The sequence below is a fragment of the Pogonomyrmex barbatus genome, unplaced genomic scaffold (assembly GCF_055798465.1).
Source record: "Pogonomyrmex barbatus isolate J1 unplaced genomic scaffold, ASM5579846v1 scaffold3, whole genome shotgun sequence".
Classification (NCBI taxonomy): domain Eukaryota; kingdom Metazoa; phylum Arthropoda; class Insecta; order Hymenoptera; family Formicidae; genus Pogonomyrmex; species Pogonomyrmex barbatus.
The window spans coordinates 1,622,723-1,641,990 of record NW_028297127.1 but is presented as its reverse complement, the minus strand read 5'-3'; the positions used below and the strand labels follow the sequence as shown (position 1 = coordinate 1,641,990).

The 19,268-nt window shown below is 41.4% G+C and overlaps 3 protein-coding genes across 3 annotated transcripts; all 3 read right to left on the bottom strand.

Annotated features, from left to right (window-relative positions):
• Positions 1–773: 773 nt before the first annotated feature.
• On the bottom strand, positions 774–3,187 carry LOC105426308 (uncharacterized). The gene is made up of 3 exons (XM_011637467.3): positions 3,076–3,187; positions 2,690–2,914; positions 774–2,172 (listed from the first exon to the last, which is right to left on the bottom strand). The coding sequence occupies exons 1-3, from the start codon at positions 3,157–3,159 to the stop codon at positions 1,525–1,527; spliced, it is 957 nt and encodes a 318-aa protein (XP_011635769.2). The 5' UTR covers positions 3,160–3,187; the 3' UTR covers positions 774–1,524.
• Positions 3,188–11,474: 8,287 nt separating this feature from the next.
• On the bottom strand, positions 11,475–14,503 carry LOC105426307 (hyaluronidase). The gene is made up of 5 exons (XM_011637465.2): positions 13,693–14,503; positions 13,007–13,218; positions 12,407–12,833; positions 11,736–11,940; positions 11,475–11,650 (listed from the first exon to the last, which is right to left on the bottom strand). Exons 1-5 carry the CDS (start codon positions 13,755–13,757, stop codon positions 11,477–11,479), a joined length of 1,083 nt encoding a protein of 360 aa, XP_011635767.2. The 5' UTR covers positions 13,758–14,503; the 3' UTR covers positions 11,475–11,476.
• A 1,708-nt stretch (positions 14,504–16,211) lies between these two features.
• Positions 16,212–19,268, bottom strand: Nmt (N-myristoyl transferase). Its single transcript, XM_011637464.3, has 7 exons — positions 19,107–19,268; positions 18,303–18,532; positions 17,898–18,225; positions 17,664–17,834; positions 17,420–17,600; positions 17,079–17,342; positions 16,212–16,982 (listed from the first exon to the last, which is right to left on the bottom strand). The coding sequence occupies exons 1-7, from the start codon at positions 19,181–19,183 to the stop codon at positions 16,824–16,826; spliced, it is 1,410 nt and encodes a 469-aa protein (XP_011635766.2). The 5' UTR covers positions 19,184–19,268; the 3' UTR covers positions 16,212–16,823.

Below are 19,268 nucleotides of genomic sequence, written 5' to 3'. Positions count from 1 at the left end.
GCCAAAAGTCGCCTTCTCTTATCGTTTCCAAGACGTTTACGCCCGTCAGGCGATTCGTCAACGATCTCAGATCGACGGCTTGATAGCGAGCCGAGATGCGAGAGGGAATCGCGCTTCGCCGAATTTCTTCGCGATCGCAGATCAATATCGACCCGTTACGCGCACATCGCGATCACGTGATTGTGAAGATAGTTTCATTCATAGTAATTGTCTGAACGATAAAATTTAAAAAAAAAACGTTTGTGATTCCGACTTAGATTCGGTATCGGAATGGAGAATTTATATCTTTGAAGATACTTAAGATATTTATTATGAAACTTTGATCATAATTCAATGGTATTATCTTCATTAATGTTGTCAATGTTTGTAGATTAGGCAATCTCTGTATCCAAGTACAACTTCTTCCAATAAAGTCTTTCTTTATCGAATTTCTCGTAAAGATTTTTTTTTAAGTCTTATCTTGTTTAAATACTTCAGCAATCCTGAAAAGTAATTTTTTTTTAAATATTAGTTTCTACAAATATAGATAAAACGTTTCGAGACAGTGAGAAAGATTTCTATAGAAACAAGAAAATAAATAAAAATTAATTTTGGTGAAAATAAACAATATAAATAATTGCAAAAAAATAAAAAAGTTTGTATTAAATGAAAAGATTTCGCCTTTTTAAAGATAACGTCACGTAGCGCAATAACATTGATAACTATTTTCTGTAGAAAGGGAGAGTGAAGAATATGTATACATACACGCATATGAGGGAAGAATTTTTCGAGACTTTTCGAGAAGACTAAAATGTTGACCATAATGGTCTTTATTTTCTAAAGAGAATAATACAATGTACACGTCGTAAAATTCGACGTCATAACAAGACTGATATACAGACTCGAGAGTATTATTCATATAAGTTTATCGAGATATAAATCTCATTAAAGCGTCACTTTGCTTAAAATCAAGTGAACGCCTCGAGAGATTGCCATGCAGCTATTTAAATAATTAATTAACATAATAACAATTAAATATATATTAGAATTTTTTCTCCCATCCCAATCTCTTTCTATTCTCTCACACACGCTCTTGCGATTTTTCTTTCTCATCTTTAATAGCAACGGAATTGATTTTTTAAAAATAACAGTTTCACAACAGATTCACAATTATTTTTTTAATTCGCATGTTATTTTGCGATGGTTTTTACGATAAGCTACAGAAACAGAAGAAATCCTTCTCATTTTTCTATAAAAACAATTATCGTATAAAAGTGCAAAAATTATTACATGTAAAAATTTTGTAAAAAATAATTATCAATAAATATGTCATCAACAATTAATATCTCACAATCCAATTATTATTACGTAAATAAATACATAGAATCAAAATCAGATAGCAGACTAGGTATCCCAATTGTTCGCTTATCATCAAAGTATCTGTACATGCGTTTTCTGCGAATCTCAATCGACTACTGCGAGTTTTGCGAGCGTGGCAAACGAAAGCGACACTCGTGCGACGATGAATTCCGCTTCGAAAAGGGCTTAGAAGTTCTTCTTCTTCTCCTTACCTACCAGGATGTTATCGTGATAACTGATCTCTTGTCCGGCGACGGCCGGATGCAGATAATGCGGCTCTACGTCGATCTTCTCTTTCACATCCGAGTCTAAGACCAGAGAGTGATGCGGTCCGCGATGAAGGTGCTGTTGCTGCTGCTGCTGCTGCTGCTGCTGTTGCTGATGCTGATGCTGATGCTCGTGCTGGTGCTGATGATGATGCTCGTGTTGGCCCTCCTCGTCCTCCTGGTTGTACTTCTTGATCATCTCGTTCAGCTTCTCCAAATCAACCTCCTCCTCAGACTTGGAGAACAACTCCTTCATGCGAGACTCGTCCAATTTCTGCGAGTTCTTCAATTTCTTGACGAGTTGGAACCGCTCGTTGGTCTGCGATCCGTCTCGCGTCGTGTTCTTGGAGGCGTTTAAGTTCGGGTCCAGCAGTAAATCAGGCGTCTCGTGCGCCACATTCACATTCTTGTCCAAGTTCTCCTCGGTTAGAGATTGCAGCAGGGTATTGTAGTCCGGCTTAATCTTCGAGGTTTCCATGCAGGAGCTACAGGAACAATTTGTGATGATCTGGACTTTCTTTTGCATGGTCACCGGATTGTTCTGCTCGTCCTTGCAGTCCAGCGTAACCTGAGAATAGGAATAGCGAGTTCGATAAGAATATATGTATTAGCATAATCAAAAACTTTTGAAAATAATTTAAAATATATTCTTAAAATTACTGATTCTTAAAATTTTTGCGCTTATTTAATAATTTATTATTAAATTTATAATATGAGAAATTATAAAAGGCAAAAAAGAGCGAAAAAAGCTACGCTATAAATTGCATACGATTGCATATTTGTGAAAAATGCGATTACACGATAAAATGCAACTTAGTTACGACTTAATCAATCAGTCTTATCAAATGCATAAAGGCCATTAAAAGATAACGATAAAAGATAACGAGATAACAAAGAGATGATAAATGTGAAACATATTTTTAATCTTCATGCGATTCTTATATATACGGATTATAATCGGAAGACAAGAAAGACACAACATGACATTTTAACTTCAAAAAAGATAAAACTGATTGTCAGTTGTTGTTTTAAAACAGATTAAGTTTTAAAAGAATTGGGATCTTTGTACATATTTAATGACTCACAGTGTGCCAAACGCTGTCCAGGGGTTGACAGGAGTCGCAATAGGGTCTTATAAGATCACCGGGTGCCGATGGTTCGCTATGAGGGACCATGTATGAGAAACAAGCGCCGACGCATACATTATTGTCCAATTCTTGCGAAGAACACTGGGGCCACGTCACTACTTGCTTTATAGGCGTTGTCTTGCACCAGCTGTGCTTATCGGGATACAACACGATGTTGTGAACCTAATAAAATTTTTTATATTTTTTATCAGCCTAAGCTCTAATATTCAAGAAAAAAATATTAGATTAACTAATGCAAAAACATTACTTTATTTTTAGAAATTCTAATCAAGAGGGAAATGTTCGAAATTGATTAAACAACTTTAGAATAACGTTTTGCAAACCTTATGTTCACGATGAGCATTAAGCAGAGCAGAATGCATCATTAACAAGAACGTCATCACTGACTGCCGCCATATCGTCCCCATGATTTCTGAAACAGCACCGAAGAACCGATGATATCTGAACTTTTTAGTTAAACAAGTAAAATAATTTAGATATTGAGAATATCTCAATGTTATTTTCTTACAATTGAAAATAAGGGATTCATGTGATTATTATTATAATTATTATTACAATATTGTTTTTCAACATCAAAGTATTATCTCGATAAATATACGGCAAGGAAAAGAAAAAATAAAGTGTCGAGCTTTAAATATTAATTTTAATCTCTTCTACAAAATAAACTACTGTTATAATTTGCAACATGTTCGATCTTGAAAAAAAGTTGTGATTATTTTTTCGAATAAATGATAGTCGCGTGCGATGTCATCTGAAGCCATTGAGATAGCGTGCCATATAGCTCGGACTTTCGAGTTCAACAACCGGTTAGAATTGCATCACAGGATCAGTACACTGCGTCATGTTTGTATCTTCTTACCTTCGCACTCGCACAATATTTATAAACTTTATAAATCATATACACCGACGATGAGAGATATATATAGATCTTAAAGAGGCGTCGAGAGACATTTAACTACTGGTTTCTCGAAATAATTGTAAAATATACAGATATGACGCAAAAGATAGCATCGGAAATAAATTACTTCCACTACCGAGAAGTTAATTAGTTGGCTCGCGTGCGACCTCCAAGTATCCGTAAAAAGACGCGTTGAAAGTTACGGTCCGCTCGTTTCGGCGCCAAAACGAAGGAACGGGTTCTCGTTATTAGGTGATGGCGCGCCGCGCTTCATTCATAGATCGTTAAGGCCGATCCCCCGATCTCAATGTGGGATCATGCTCGAATTTTAATTTTCCGAGATTTCCGAGATAAAAGGAGTTCGTGTTTCCTTGAAGCCTGACGCATAGACAAGGGAATCCGTCGTGAATGTCCCCGCCATAAATAGCGGCGGATTTAAGGCACCAGCCATGGGAACGCGATGCACTTCTTCCGGCGATGTAAATATTTTCAAAGTCGGGGGATATGTGGCGCCCGAGAGATAAAAGATAAAAGAACCTGCCCCCTATAACAAAACAAAAACGAGGAGAATCAAGATTTCGCAAATAAAAAATTTGACGACATAAAAATGAAGTAAAAAGATGTTTGCTACATATAGCTTCCAAATTTTATTTTTTTCAAGCTGATTTGAACATAAAAAGTTATATAAATAAAAAAACAAATAAAAATAATAATAAAATTTAAAATAAATATACATATTAAATATATAAATTTTTATCTTATCTAATATCAAAGAGATTCTAATGTCAAAGAGATATATATTAAATACACCTGTTATGAGCATTTATCAAGAATTAAATCTTCTGCAAACCAACCGCAGCGACATCGATATCAATGTCGAACTAGGAGGACGCGGTTCCAATTACGCGAATCCCGTTGTTTTTTCGGCTGCACCAAAAAAAAAAAAGAAGCCTCGAAATCGGGAGATCTCGCGACGTTGCATAGGTACACTTGTGCCGTCCTTCGGAAAGATTCGTCGAGGATGAGATCCTCGCGAGCTGAATTCCTGACAACGGCAAGAATCTTGTCCCTCGCCGGACAATTGGTCGCCGGCATTTCCAGAGAGAGGATCGATTTTTCGTCTCTCCCGCCGTCTTACCCACGATGCGATTTCGATTTCGACCCCTGCCCCTCCGCGCTTCTCTTTTCGTTCGCCTCATTTTCTGCTCATTCTCCTCCATCTTCTTTTCTTTCAATTCCACGACTTCTGCTATACCCATCCAACCCTACAAACGCGTATCGGTTCAGAAGAAACGATCTTTTTCTTCGCTTCGCAACGCAACCCTTCGTCCTTCCTTTATTCTCACGCAGAATCTTTTCGATCTTCTGTTTTTTATTTCAAATTCTAAGAACTATGGTGCAGTCAGGGCTGCAGACCGATTTCGTAAATCTGAGAGAAATCGGCGAAATAAAATGTCAAAAACAATACAGCATGCAAAAATGGAGAACAGCAAGTTGCTTTTTCAATATTCCTTTATAATTAAGGATATATAATTTTATTTAAAAATGCTCTTTCTCTCTCTCGTTCTCTCTCGATAATATTGTTGTTATTTATCGTATCGCGAAGATAAATCTTATTCTTACTTGGGAACGTGTTTACAAGATGCAACTTGAGAAAGAAACGAATCACGAAGAAACGTATCACGTTTCAAAAATTAGGTCTCTTGAGTAATTCTTGTTGAATCACCCTGTACGCTCCGAGACCGCGAAGGTGTAGGGCAACACGGCGCGGCCGCCCGTCTCATTTCTACAAGCGGAGATTTGAATGACCGAATAGGATGCAGCAGGAACGTACCCGAGCAAGATTCGACAACTAGCGACAATGATCATCAATATTTGCGAGATCCATCATTTTGCGAAACTACATAGCTCGTCGATATTTTAGATATATAATAAAAAGAAAATTATATTTTTAAAATGAATATATGAAAAATATAAATTTATATGCTTAAATTGATATTGCATCAACGTAAAATTAATTTCCTAATGTTTTTAGTAAAATTGAATTTGAATGTTATTTCTTATACAATATTTAACTTTGTTATATAACTTAGTTATTCTTACGCTTCCACTAATATATTTCTCAGATAATTATATTAGTATAATTAATCAATTTAAGTATTTATCTCTTTATATTTGTCTAAATAGATCAATGTGTTGGCAACTTAAAAAGTTTACATATTGAAAATCCAATTACATAAATTATTACATTTAATCAATATTATTCAACAATAATTAATCAGAATTTTTTCTGTCCCTTCCTTCTCCTTTAAATTTGCATATTACAACATATTGTATTTACATGTTGTGTTACAACACCGTCCGAACGTATAGCTATACACTTGATGTTTCATATTCCGCAACACGGATAGAGCGGCTACGGCCCTGCGATAGCCGCAGCCAGAAGTCCAAAGCTCTTTGTTGCTGCGCCACCTTCTCTTCTCGCCTCTGGGTCCGTGTCGGTGGCACGGAGGACCTCCGGCCCACCTCCTTCTTTGCCTCCATCTCGGTCCCGTGCCTTCGATTTGCTCGTGTCCTCGAGATACCAAGAGAAGCCGAAGAGAGAAAGAGAGACGCGCAATGGGAAGGAGTGAGAGAGCAGTAGGATCAAAGCGAAGAGAGAAAGATGAGGCAAGAGAGAGTAGGTCCTGCGCCCAACCGCGAGATTAATTTGATTTTCAAGCAAATTTGACGCGCCCCCGAGCCTAGGCGGTACCGGCACAAAGAATGCCGCGGCTGTCCGCCCATGTGTGTGCCTCGTCGAAATCCCCGACGGTTTTCCATCGATCCTTCCGTTGATCCTTCTTCATCCATCCTCCGTCGACAGCGCATCGCTCGACGCGACGGCGCGTTCGTTATAAAGGCGCGATGCGTATCACAGGCGTTTTAGCGTTAGATCACGAGAAAATATCGAGACAACGTGATGGTTAACTGTACATATCGATGACGTCAGCTACGAGAAAGCCAATACGATTTCTTCGATTATGTCTCCACGTACGTTTTACGATGGTAAAAAGTTTTAATAAAGATAAAAAAATTGTGATACTTATTTTGTTGTTTCTTACTTTGATAATTACGTAAAAATTAAATTAAAGAGAAATAGTAGAGATAGTAGAAATATAATATATTATTATAAAAATAATACAATATTTTTATTTTTTAACGTAATATTTTTTAAAACTGTATCATGCAACTTCGCGTTGCAATATTAATGTAGTAAGAAACGAAAAAGAGAAAATTAAATTAAAAGATAAAAAAAAAGATTTTATCTATCAACAGAAAATATTCGACGAACGATCATGTATTCTCGCGCATCGATCGAGACCATACTAGTTTCCTCTCCCTGCAATTTCCTCCCCACGTAACTCGACCACCATCGCCAGCATTCTCTCATCGACAACTGGAAGTCTCGCGAGATCGCGAGATCGATTATTCGCGAGTGAGCACCGTAATCGCGCAGTCGCGCCATTTTTCTCGTAGTGAAATCGTCTTGTGGATGAAAATAATATTATTCTCTCCTCCCCTAGTGCCAATCCGCGTACACACCGATCATCCTCCGGTTCGTGTCTAACAAAATGTGCCGGGACAGAGGGATCCGATCGTCCCAAAGTTCAATCTCCCGAACTTAATGATCCGGTACACGGCCGAGCGATCCGGAGATGACGGCGAGTGATATATCTATAATTAGGTGTCTCGGGCTTTAATCTCCCATTAGTTTTAATGAAAATCTCCACCCCCCGTTTTGACATACCCTAATTTCACATTTCGCTGGGACGCCGGCACGGCCCGGCGTTTTTCTTCTTCTTTCCTTCCTATTTTTCTTCTTCTTTTTTATTCTTCGGGATATATCGGGGGGGGGTACCGTGGACGAACTAATAGATGGCCCGGAGGTACGGGGTGAGCTTGGAAGATAGAGAAGGAGTAAGGAAATAAAAGAGAGGAGTTGGTTGCGCGAGGGTGCGGATCGCGCGAGAATACCCGAAGGAGAAAGAGAGAGAGAGAGAGAGAGAGAGAGAGAGAGGGGCCCACGGCATAAGAGGAAGAACCGGGAACGGGCGGGCACGAGGGAGACAGACGGCGCCGAAAAAAGGAGTTTGCCAACAGCACCGGGGGATGCCCTGAAAACACGCTGAACGTGTGGCGCCATTTCGGCTCCTTTTTTTTCTCCATCTTCTTCGTCGTCGCCGACCCCTCCGCGGCCGCGATTCCTCGTGCTTTTGTTTCTTCGCCCATACTAATTCTTCGCGGGCTGCACGGCGTGCCCGGAACGCGTGTGGAGAACGAACCGGGGTCCTCCGGTGAGAAGGGGACAGAAGATGCGGGACAAGCCAGGCGGAAGAGGACTTACACGAGCTTTGCTCCATTCTCTCTGATAAAGTGGCTCGCGTTTAAAATAGCCCGACTTTTCTTTTGCTTCACTTCCCTCTTCACGCAAAATATTTCTTACAAAACAAAAAAAATATCCAAAGAAAGTCTCTTACTCTAATTATCAACATTGAAACGACGATCGAATGGATTATTATTTTACATAGATAAAATTTTACTCTCGAAGAAAAAAAAAAAACATTCGCTCTGAAGCTACCTTGTCAGCTCGCTCTTACTTAGCACGGGACTCTAATTTCGCGTTGAATTATGGAAGGAGGGAACCGAAGGTGGTAGGTGGTAGGACGAAGTAGCCCCGCGTACGCGCAGCACACGCGACTCGTGTGCGCGAGTGTTATAGGGGCCCCCTCGGCGTGGCGTGGTGGCCCCCGTGAGCGCGGACCACATACCTGCAAACGAACGCTCTTAAAAGGGAGGGCAGAGCCAAAGAACAGGTCGTTAAAATGTAATGACATTGTTGTTTTTAATGCTCGCCTCTTTAAAACGGGCCCTTTCGTCTTCCTCGAGCCTGCCAGCTACTTCTGGCGCTAGCAGCCCCCCCTTCGACCCGCCCACCCCCTTCGGCCGCCCGGCCGAAATCCCTTTGGCGCTCTTCCTCCTTTCCTCGCTGACGTGAAGGACAAGGAGAGACTAATTGCAAATTACCCATCCCTTTTCGATCGATGCTGTTTGCTCGGAAGCATCCAGTTACGCGCTTCATCGAAACACGTTTCTTCTGCGAAAGCGCTTTTTAAGCTTCTCACGTTCGAAGGAATATCGTGGAACGTGAAGTAATGCAAGTAAGCAACCTTCAATAAATTTTTATCTCAAAAATAAAAGAAAGTGTCTAAACTTTATAATATTATAAATTAATAATAACATTACTGCAAAGACATACGTAAAAATCGAATTTCAATAACAAATTCTAAAGAAAGAAAAATAGGAAGAAAAACAAACAGTAAGTTAAGCAATGTTTTCTATTAGAAGATTTAATCGTGGCATCGACAAAGATTTTTATTTGATGCCGAAAGCGAAGCTGTCCATGAGAGAATGCGTGTTTACGTTTTATTCGTAAGAGACATTATAACGCTCGATAGTCGACGAGATCGACACTCAAATCTCAAAACGTCGTTATTCTCACCTTGTCGGACACCTATAAGACTGGCCAATTAAGTCGGACGGTAGCTGCGAGCCGTGGACCAATCGTGGACATTCTCCGTTAGAAAGGAACCGATTATGGGTTCGCTACCGCGCAACAGTTTAGCTTGGAACTTAACTGTTGCGTCTAAGAAGAGCTATTATTAAATCCGGAATAGGGGTCCGGGCATTAGGATTAGTGGCCGAAACGTTTTGGATAGGCTTCTGTATCGCTCGAGTTCGTCTCAGGGCTTCTTGCCCGCCGAGGATGAGGACCACGATCATCGTAATTCGATCAGCTGGTGTTGGGTCCTTCGTTCCTCGAAACGAACGGAGACACCAGAGATCCGCGTCCTCTCGGGACGCCCACGGGCTCGGGAAGAAAAGCGCGAACTTATGAAAGAATTCAAGCCAGGTCATACCGATGCTGTAACCAGAGATTTTATTCCCCCAAGAGACATTCTATATTCGTTAACAATAGACTCGAATGTTCTCCCAATTCCTCAGGTGTATTCAGAATTTCGACGCATTGAGAGTGCGTCGCGTACGTGCATGCAGACGTCGCCAGGAGAACGTGCATATATATATATATATATATATATATATATATATATATATATGCATACGCACGCGGAATATACTCGCATTCACACACGCATACACACACACACACACACACACACACACACACACACACACACACACACACACACACACACACACACACACACACACGATACATAAGTGCACATGCACATGCACGTTCACGCGCGGACAAATGCGCTTCGAATTTCGCAAGAGACAGACAGGAGGAGAGCTGTCGCGGGAGAAACGCTGGTCTCACTTTCCGAGAGTCAGCGATTTTCGAGCCGCTTTGTCGAAGCAGCTGGAGCAAAGCCGAGAATCGCGGAGCAGCCGATGAGAAGAGTCGCTATTTCTCAAAGATACATAACGATAAAGTAACGCGTAAGTTGAGGTCGCTCGTCTACTTGCTCGCGAAGGCTCCGCGATTTTTTCAGGTGCGCCAGCGGATCCAGGGGAAAACCTTGCTTTTCCCTCGGAAGGACCGTCACTCACCTCACCTGTACGCGTCACCTTCGCCGCCGCTGTTTCGTCCGCGAACTGCGCACCAACACGTCGCCGATCTTCTCGCGGAGCAACAGGTATTCTAGTCGCCACTCGAGCGACCAGGAATCTCTCGCGTCTCTCGCGAGCGAGCGGAGAGAGGACGGGAGAGATCGCAATTCTCTGGACTTTTCGTGAGGTGAGGCCAAGTGCGCGAGACTGTCCAAGGGGAATGCGTATACGGGGATCGTCGAAACTCTTTTCCTTCCTCGAGGTACCTCCTCGAGGTTTCCGATACCACGAAGCCGAGAGCCGAACCGAGCTAAGCTGAACACGAAACTGTGCTGCCGATCTCTCGTGTTCCGTTCTCCTCCTCCTCCTCCTCCTCCTCCTCCTCCTCCTCCCTCTTGCTCCCGCTGCCTCCTTCTCTTCTTCTTCCTCCACCTCCACCAGCGGGTTCTTCTCTCCTTCAGCGCCTCCTTCTACCTCGCGGTGCGCGGTGCGTTCGGTTCCCGTTCCGTTCTCCCTCTTCGTCGGCTTCGCGCCTCGGCGTCGACGTTCCCCGCAGGTGCGACAGAGCGAGGAGAAAGGACGACGGGGGCCAGCGCGCGGCGTACGCGCGAGGAGGGGAAAAGATCAACCGAAGTGAGCAAGGGAAAGATATCTCCCGACTACCACCTCTCTACAAACCGCGTCGCGCGTATTGTAAAAAGCGTATCGCCCGAGGCGTTACACCGCGAACCAGTAAAACTTGTCGTACGCCGGCATCGCGCGGCGACCGTCGATCGTAGTCGAGAGACTACCGATCGCCGATCTCGGACATGCGGCGTGCGGCGCGAAAGTGCCGATGAAGAGGACTCTCGAACGGGGATGACGAGCCGAACGTCACGACGCGCGCCCTCGCCGATGTTAACGAGATCACTAACGCTGCCGTCGGTCCGCAAGAATTCGAGGCCTGGCAGCTGCAAGCCGCCGGCCTGATCCTACCTCCCTCTCCTTCCCTCACCTTCCCTCTCGTGATTTTAACTTTTGGTCCCCTCCTCGATATTCATCTATAATTTTCTATAGCTTTTTAAATTTACAGACGTATCTTGCGTAAGGACGCTCGAGGTATAACCGAACGTCGAAGAAATCAAGTCACAAGTCAACAATCAAATAAATAAAAGATGGAAACGCGATGAATTTCGAAGGGCGGTCCGTTTCTTTTTAATGGAAACTTCGCGTTATCCCTTTGTCATCACTTTGAGCCGTTTTATTATCGGCGCCAGAGTCTCTTTCACGTATCGCAGCAGATCCTTGCACTTTTGTTCCGTGTCCGTGTCCTCGGAACTACCCCAAATGATCAGACCGTCGGCGCCGAGATTGAAGATCGTGTTGAACGCGTTCTCCGTGTCTTTCTGTACAGACAAATTTTTCCTTGAGATTGATAGAAACGGTCTCAGCCGAAATGTAAACATTTGGAGAAGTCTCGGGAGGACTTACCTCGCTTAGGAAATACTCTCTGCGGTCCTGATACTTGAACCAATAATAGGGAAGAGTTTGCTGTTTGCTGGGACTTTTCGCCGCCATACGTAGCGCCTCCGACACCCTACCCTTCACAAAACCCACCCGATCCTCCTCCCTAATCTCCTGCCTCAAGTACACGGAAGGCAAGTGTGCGTCCTCGAGCGTGAAAAGCCAAGACATTCTACGGGAAATTATTGCCCGCGATTAGCTCCGACGTTCCAGACGCCTCGCCGCCCCTTTATCACCTCGCGCGATTAGATAACGCGCCGCTCGCGAAACCGCTGCAGGTTCGCTCCGCTTTTTTTTTTTTTTTTTAGCACCCCGCACTGTCCTCGACATTGACCCATTTCGGTTCATATAAACACCGTAATCACGATACGCGATCCGTAGACCCGCCTGATATCCGGGATGACGTCACTATCGTAAATCAGTCGGTGAATTAAGTGCCACGCTCGTAAATTCTTTTTTTACCCGCCGGCGGCGAGAAGCGCGACACGCTAACGCGGCCTCGGTGTCAAGCTGCGAAGATCGCCTCGCCGAGATTAGTGCATTTCGTGTAACGACGCGTTTACACGAAGCAGTACGCGCCACTAAATTATACACACGCCATCGTCGTCTTATCGATCCTCGTCAGATATATTACTCACTCGTCGTTCTCCACCATGGCCTGGCGATTGCAGTGCGCGGTGCGTTGGCCAGGAGTCTGATTGAAGCAATGCGGATAGCCGTAATAGCCCCATGCGGCCCTAGGCCGAAGCTTCCTCGCCGCCTTCAGGGTCTCCTCCATGAATATCCTCCCGTGCTTCTCGAAACGACGCTTCGCCTCCTTCTTAATGGCCGCGTCACTCCAATTCGGATGTTTCTTATGTTCCAGTTTTATGGATATGGTTTTGTAAGGCTCGAGGGAGGCCCAATTTTGCCGAAAGATCGGCCGCCAACTTTCAAAGTCTATTATGCCGATGCCGCTGAATGACCCGTCGGGGATTTGCTTGATCAAATCCTTCCGGAATACCTCGAGATGTTTTGTTAGATCGCCCTCCTGAGGGACACCGCCGTTCCTCTTTGTCACGACACCTGGAAATATAAATCCGGCAAATAAGTAACTTAAAATTTTTTTTTTAATAAATATCTAAAGATATGTCTGTGTTTGTAAAAAATTATTGGTTCTTAAAAAAAAATTTTAAGAATATATATCTTTATAATTGCCTTTAAACAATTTTTGGTGACAAAGCACATTTTCGACTTACCAGCCCGATCGGTCAGTAACGCCGGGAACATTCCGGGATCATAAAGAATTGCGATCTGTTCACCACGAAATTTGTCCATTGCATTTTGACGAATTCCAAAATCCTTGAGATTCTCGAATGTCACGTTGTACTTGTGGCACAGGAAACTGGGTACGTTCCAATAAACGTCGAATTGCCGCGAATCGCTTGGCTTGGGGGTCGTTGTGCCGAAGCTGGACAGAAACACGAGGTGATTCGTAAGCGTGGACAATGACACTCATTAGATAAGATATTTTCGGGCCACCGGATCCTCTCTCGGACCCCACGCGTTTATGGGACTTCTAAGACTTGATTAGCAACCCCCGCACTAATAATAAATTAATAATACATTTCGTCTAATAAGATAGATCACATTTAAAACAATTATGTAATTCATCCATAATTGAATTTAACAGGTATTTTACCAGAAACCGTGAAATATACAAAAATTAATTAAAAAAATTAAGTTTTACAAATATTAAGAGAGACAAACAGACTGAAGAACAGCGATAAGCGATGAAAGAAGAAACTGACAAAATTGAAGTACACAACTAATTATACGAGGAAAAGCTCTTAAAGCTTTTAAAATTAAAAACTAAATTACTTCCAGTACAACAAACTTCGCGAGTTTTAAGCAACCGAAAGATGATATTCTTCAAGCGATGTACCCGAAAAAGGTGGCGGTCGCGACGGACGCGAGAGCAAAAATCAGAGAGCATCGAATTGGTAGCATCGTGGTGGTAGCCACGAAAGATGAAATTTCGTAGAACAACTCCGGCAGGCCTCTTGATAAATTAGAAACGCCCGAACGTCTTGGGAGCCGGTCGCGAGTATCAAGGTACTACTAATTAATCAATTGGTGAGATGGTGCCTAAACAATGAGAGTCTGCGCGAGAATGGGAGACTCCCTCAGACGGTGTAATCAGGCGGTTTATGTTGTTGGTACACGAAGTGTGCGACTGAATTCCGCTCGATTTCAGGCCAGTATTTATTCCGCATCGTGTGTCTCGTGTCTTTCCCCACCTACTCGTACTCGTCCACGCCTCGTGGTGTTATCTGGCTCCGGGTATTGTTCGACGATTCGACGTTTCCGCCTTTTGCACATATTTCCCCCGCGGTTCTCTTTTTCCCTTTTCTCTCCGCTTATTATTATTATTATTATGCAGTACAAAGGGCACGTGAGCGCCCGTGAGTTAGCCATCGCGCTCGATAGGCATCGTCTATCGGCATTATCATTAACACGACTCGGGATCGATACGAGCCACGTCTGGCCAGGAACTTCCTGGACGACCTGAAACGCGACAGACTCGCGGAAAAAATGAAACGCGGGAAAATCGTACGCGAAAAAAACGCCCCGCAATCTGTCTGTCTCTTTGCCTCTATGATGATAAACTTTCCGTCACTTTAAAGCAATCAAAGTTAACAAGTAGTTAACAAGTGATCATGATCAGACGACCACTCGCAATTCAAAGGAATTTCTTCAAGCTGCCTGCATTCGCAAGAGACATTTTGCTGCGAGAACGTTGACAATAAAAAAAAAATGCAACTTCACGATGTGACATATATATCAAGAGATATGTTAGTTGTTTACTGTTATACGAGCAATTGATGTATAAAAATATCGCAATTATTGTTATCGATGCCGGAAGCGATAGAAATTTCGTATCGCGGCAGAAATTTTAATGGAAAATATGACCTTATTGAAAAATGATAAAATGTAATTGTTCTCAATTTTGTTGCGTTACGAAATTCTTGTTACATTTGTTAACTAAAAGAGCAATAAGTAAAAAATCCTGATATTGCAAAGATTGCAAGGAACCTGGATCGATAAGATTCAGTTGATAAATATTCGTATACCACGTATAAACACTATAATATTAGCACATAGAAATTTTCCTTTTCGCACAGCACTCTCGGTATAAGTACTCAGTATAAAGTACTGACAAAGAAGTCGAACCATTTATCTTATGTTATTATTGGCTTCCTCGTAAGAAAACCACGTCACGTTTCACAGGTATTACCGCGAGCCCCTATTTATATTGTATCCCTGACTCAGTTTTTCTGGCCATCATTCAGCCCCGTTGCATTAACTAAGGGCCGACGTTTATATCGGTTCCGCTAGGAATTTAAATATATTTAGATGCAAATTTTGCACCGTCTGAAAAACGCGGCTGAAAAACAAGCAATAGTCATGTATTCGATTTCATATCGCTCGATCGACCGGTTCGTTCAAGGCGTTCATGGCATCCGTGCTATCCTGCCGTCTCAACGGATTATTGATCGACAGTTTGTGCGATTGGGTCTGCAAAACTTATTGATTATCGTTGTTAATCGGTCGTCGTCTCCCCGTCTGAAAGTAGAATGTAAATTTTAACCAGTTAATCGCTACGGGTACATTACAGGTTTCCTCTTATCTTCGGTAAGACCTTGCGCGCCGACTGTGCGCTAGGTTTGCTCATGATGCTTATGACAATAAAAAGAATGTTGTTGCACGAGCATTGCGCCTCGAGATGTATGACATAAGAAAATTAATTTTTCATTGATTTATTAATTTCAAATAAATAAAAGAAAGCTTAATTAATGAGCAATAATAGAGGATACATTTAAGCGAAATATTTTATTTTTATTTATTTGTTTATATAATATTTATTCTTTTGCTGTGCATCATACGAACATACGTTTACGTTTAATTCTTGTTTATTAATATTATTAATAATTTATTTGTCATAAAAACAGAAAATTTATATGATGTAATTTATTTCGGATTCGCGTGAAGTTGACTTTGCGAGATAAAACTTTGGTTCTTTCATTGGGATTGCACTATGTAATTTTTTGAAAAAGTACTCGTATATAATAAAAATCCTTTGTTCTTTTTATCAAAGCTATTACTTTTTTGAAACGAGGTTAGAAAAATATATTTGATATGTCGTAATCAAATGTTTTCCTTTTCGATATTGCTTAAGACTGGTTCTTTACACGTGTTTCGTGTTTCGCATATCTAATCGAAACTACAAATTCCGGGGTTATATAACTTCGAGTTCTACAGCCGCTATATAGGTTGCTAATAATTAACAGTGTGAAAAACATTGTTTGAGATAAACGTAGCTTATTTATCTATGAATAGGGAAATGCGCGAAATTATGAGAAATTAGAAAACAGCAAGAGGAGATTAAAAAAAAGGAGACGATTTTCAATAAATGTCATTTTATTTTTAACTCGTCTGTCACTCATACTTCGGCATACGTTCTCATCTAATTAGCTGAGAAGGTGTAAAGGAAAAACGGATAAAGATAGTTATCTGGCGTCTAAAGGTTTACATGATTGAAAATCGAAAATCGAAAATTCGAGACAATTAAGAGATGCCTTTCCGCTCGCTATTAATTGTGTTAATAATGTTTATCTACATTTGCTCGAGTTACGTAAATACGTATATACACGTGCGCTGTACAATGCACAATTTTCATAGTAGTCCCGATCACGTGTAATTCAATCTAGAATCTTCAGAGACGCCAATGACGAAAACAAGAGCGATTTTCGAGGGATTGAGTTATCCATTTGGTCACCGATCCTACAAGAAAACTTACATTCCTTTCAATTGCCACAGATACGTTATATACTTCCTAGTAAGAAAGATCGAGATCGCACTCGTTCTCGTTTAACGCTTTAACGCTTTAACGTCTTTACCGCGTTGCTGTACGTCTCTCGTTCGCTTGTATTTAATCGTTATCTCTTTCGCGAGATTGCACATGCAAAAGATCTTCTTCCTTTCTTTTTCTAAACAATTCCCTGAACTAGGAGTCTACTGGAGCACAAGACCGATTTTGCCGGGTGTCATACTGGGACAACGCCAATTATATAAATAATATTGGAGATTGCCATCGCCGATTCCGAATTTGAGGGGTTCTAGGAATTCCTTGTTATCCATAAGATCCAGCGCATTGAATACGTCAAAACCCAACTACAAACGAGGATTGCAAAATTATGATACTTTTATGTTACGTTTAGATTAGAAAGAATTCTTATTCAAAAAGTATGGAAGAGGAAATGAACTTACGTCACGCGCAGATATTAAGGCATCCATCATTAGTTCCAGCCACGGCGTTGTGGTAGACACATTGTAGAAACTGTACGCGGCCTTGAGCGTCTTGTGTGTCTGATGATGCATAATGGAGCTCGGCAATGTATAGTAACTCACCATATCGGTAATTTTTCCCTCCTTTTCTACTACAAAACTGTTAATAATACCGGCTTGTGGCAGGAACCAATGTTCAAATTCTTCGACCGAGAATATCGGAGCGAGGTCAAATTTCTCCAGATACTGTAAAACAAATGTGAACATTGAAGATAAATGTTGCGATGATTAAATGATTGTGAAAATACTTTCTTTATACTTACTTCTGTTAATATCTTGTGTGCTTGTGGTATATCTGTATAAACCAACTTTCTGAAACCTGGTACTTTTGTGGTCTCTGGCAGTTTATATAGCTTTAAAGTCCTCTGCATCGTCATGTTACGAGTGAGATGAGAGAACTTAATGTCGATTAACTTCTTTGGATTTAATGATCGATGCCAATACCTGATACATAATTATATCAATTAATTTACATTTTAATCGAGAGATGAATTTTTGTTTACTGACCTGCATGTCGCGATAGGTTTTGGTAAAACAACACCGGCAGTATACACAGCTTGAAAGATGCCTTTCAGATTCACTCTCCTTGTAATCTCACGTATCAATACAGGTGCCACTCTTTTTGATCGCAGTTTCTTATGCACACATAAAAAATTAATTTCCACCATCTTTTGAGAACTGAAAACATTTTTAAAACATTAGGAAATAGGAAAATCATACACACAAGTAAACAATACTTACTGACTGTAGACGCGCAGAGTGGCTGGAATAGCGGAAATAAAACCGACTAGACGTCCGCTCTTGCTCACTCGCACACCGCAATGCCATTCCTTGCACCAGCCAGGAGGTTGCAGTGCCCATTTTAGAAAATTGGGAGGATAATCAAATCTAAACATGGCATCATCATCTTCGACGTAATTTTCCGAGAGTAATGTGTACAGTTCTGATAAGACCAAAGGATCATCTAGATTCAAGGTATCCCATTGAAAATCAGCAGGTAGCGAGTATGGCTCTGCTCTAACAGATGTCTTATCAGGTTCAATTGGCTCATTGCGCACAATTTTTTCATCTAAAAAACCAGTAATATGAGTTTAGAGATAAAAGGATATAATAAAATAAAATTCACACTATAAATCAATTACTTACCCATTTTTGGTACAGGTTGTGTACTCCAAAATTGATAAGGCTTCTGCATTGCTTCCTCCTGAGTTTTGGCAGGCTTTTGTTGCAGATTAAATACCTCCATCGCCATCTGAATATCTTTTATGGAGATATTGCACGCGCTAGACATTTCCTTTTCCTCCTTGTTATTATTATGATTTTCACTAGTTGCATGCGCCTCTTTCTTTTTTTTCCGAGCTTCTCTCTTTTTGGAGCTATGACAAAATAACAAATATTTTTATGCAACACCTAATCTTCAACGTTAAATGTAACTAAAAGATACTAAATATTCAATATTTTATTATGTTGTATGAATAACAGAAATATAAACAAAATATATAAACAATAAAAAGTAAGAAAATAAAATTACATAAAATTTAATCTTGTTCATTTATGCATATACAAAAGAAAAAAAAAAAGAAACAATAATTGAAAAGCGCAAGGCTGCAGCTCCTTGTCATATTGATTAAGAGTATCAGTCAATGAAATGAATTACAACCAAAAGATTACGACGCTAGAAGCTACTAGAAGTCAGAAGTGAGTGACGTGAAACGAAGAGATCACTCTGAATAGAAAATAAATCCTGATCGATTCGAGGACGGCCGCGTTCCGTGCTGCGCCGTGATCGTCGGGAGAAATTCGACAATTATGATCGTGGTGTGGATCACCGGGCATATTCATCAAACGAATATAGGTTAAGTGGCGAAACGCGAGGCTAGCCCCGCCGCGGTCGTGTCGCAAGTGAGGCCGCGTTTCTTCAGCGGCACGAGACGTTCGCCCGCGGCGTACCTCTTGTTTCGCGCGTCCTTCTCGTGGGCTTCATCCTTCTTGATTTCTCGCTCCGCGGCCTGACTCTTCTCCTCCATTTTAATATAGATTTTCGTCGCGCGTACAATGACGCTGCTGGAAAACGTATCCAGATGGAGGGACCATTTCCGCGCATGCGAGATA

Bases quoted from the DNA above. Each gene is read 5' to 3' on its own strand.
- LOC105426308 (XM_011637467.3), bottom strand. From the start codon at position 3,159: ATGGGGACGATATGGCGGCAGTCAGTGATGACGTTCTTGTTAATGATG. The intron at 2,915-3,075 runs GTTTGCAAAACG...AAATTTTATTAG, and splicing joins ATGCTCATCGTGAACATAAG to GTTCACAACATCGTGTTGTA. The intron at 2,173-2,689 runs GTGAGTCATTAA...TCCTATTCTCAG, and splicing joins TGGACAGCGTTTGGCACACT to GTTACGCTGGACTGCAAGGA.
- LOC105426307 (XM_011637465.2), bottom strand. From the start codon at position 13,757: ATGCTACCAATTCGATGCTCTCTGATTTTTGCTCTCGCGTCCGTCGCG. The intron at 13,219-13,692 runs GTACATCGCTTG...GTTTCTGTCCAG, and splicing joins GCGACCGCCACCTTTTTCGG to CTTCGGCACAACGACCCCCA. The intron at 11,651-11,735 runs GTAAGTCCTCCC...TTGTCTGTACAG, and splicing joins GAGAGTATTTCCTAAGCGAG to AAAGACACGGAGAACGCGTT.
- Nmt (XM_011637464.3), bottom strand. From the start codon at position 19,183: ATGGAGGAGAAGAGTCAGGCCGCGGAGCGAGAAATCAAGAAGGATGAA. The intron at 17,835-17,897 runs GTAAGTATTGTT...AAATGTTTTCAG, and splicing joins ACTCTGCGCGTCTACAGTCA to TTCTCAAAAGATGGTGGAAA. The intron at 17,343-17,419 runs GTAAGTATAAAG...TTTGTTTTACAG, and splicing joins CACACAAGATATTAACAGAA to TATCTGGAGAAATTTGACCT.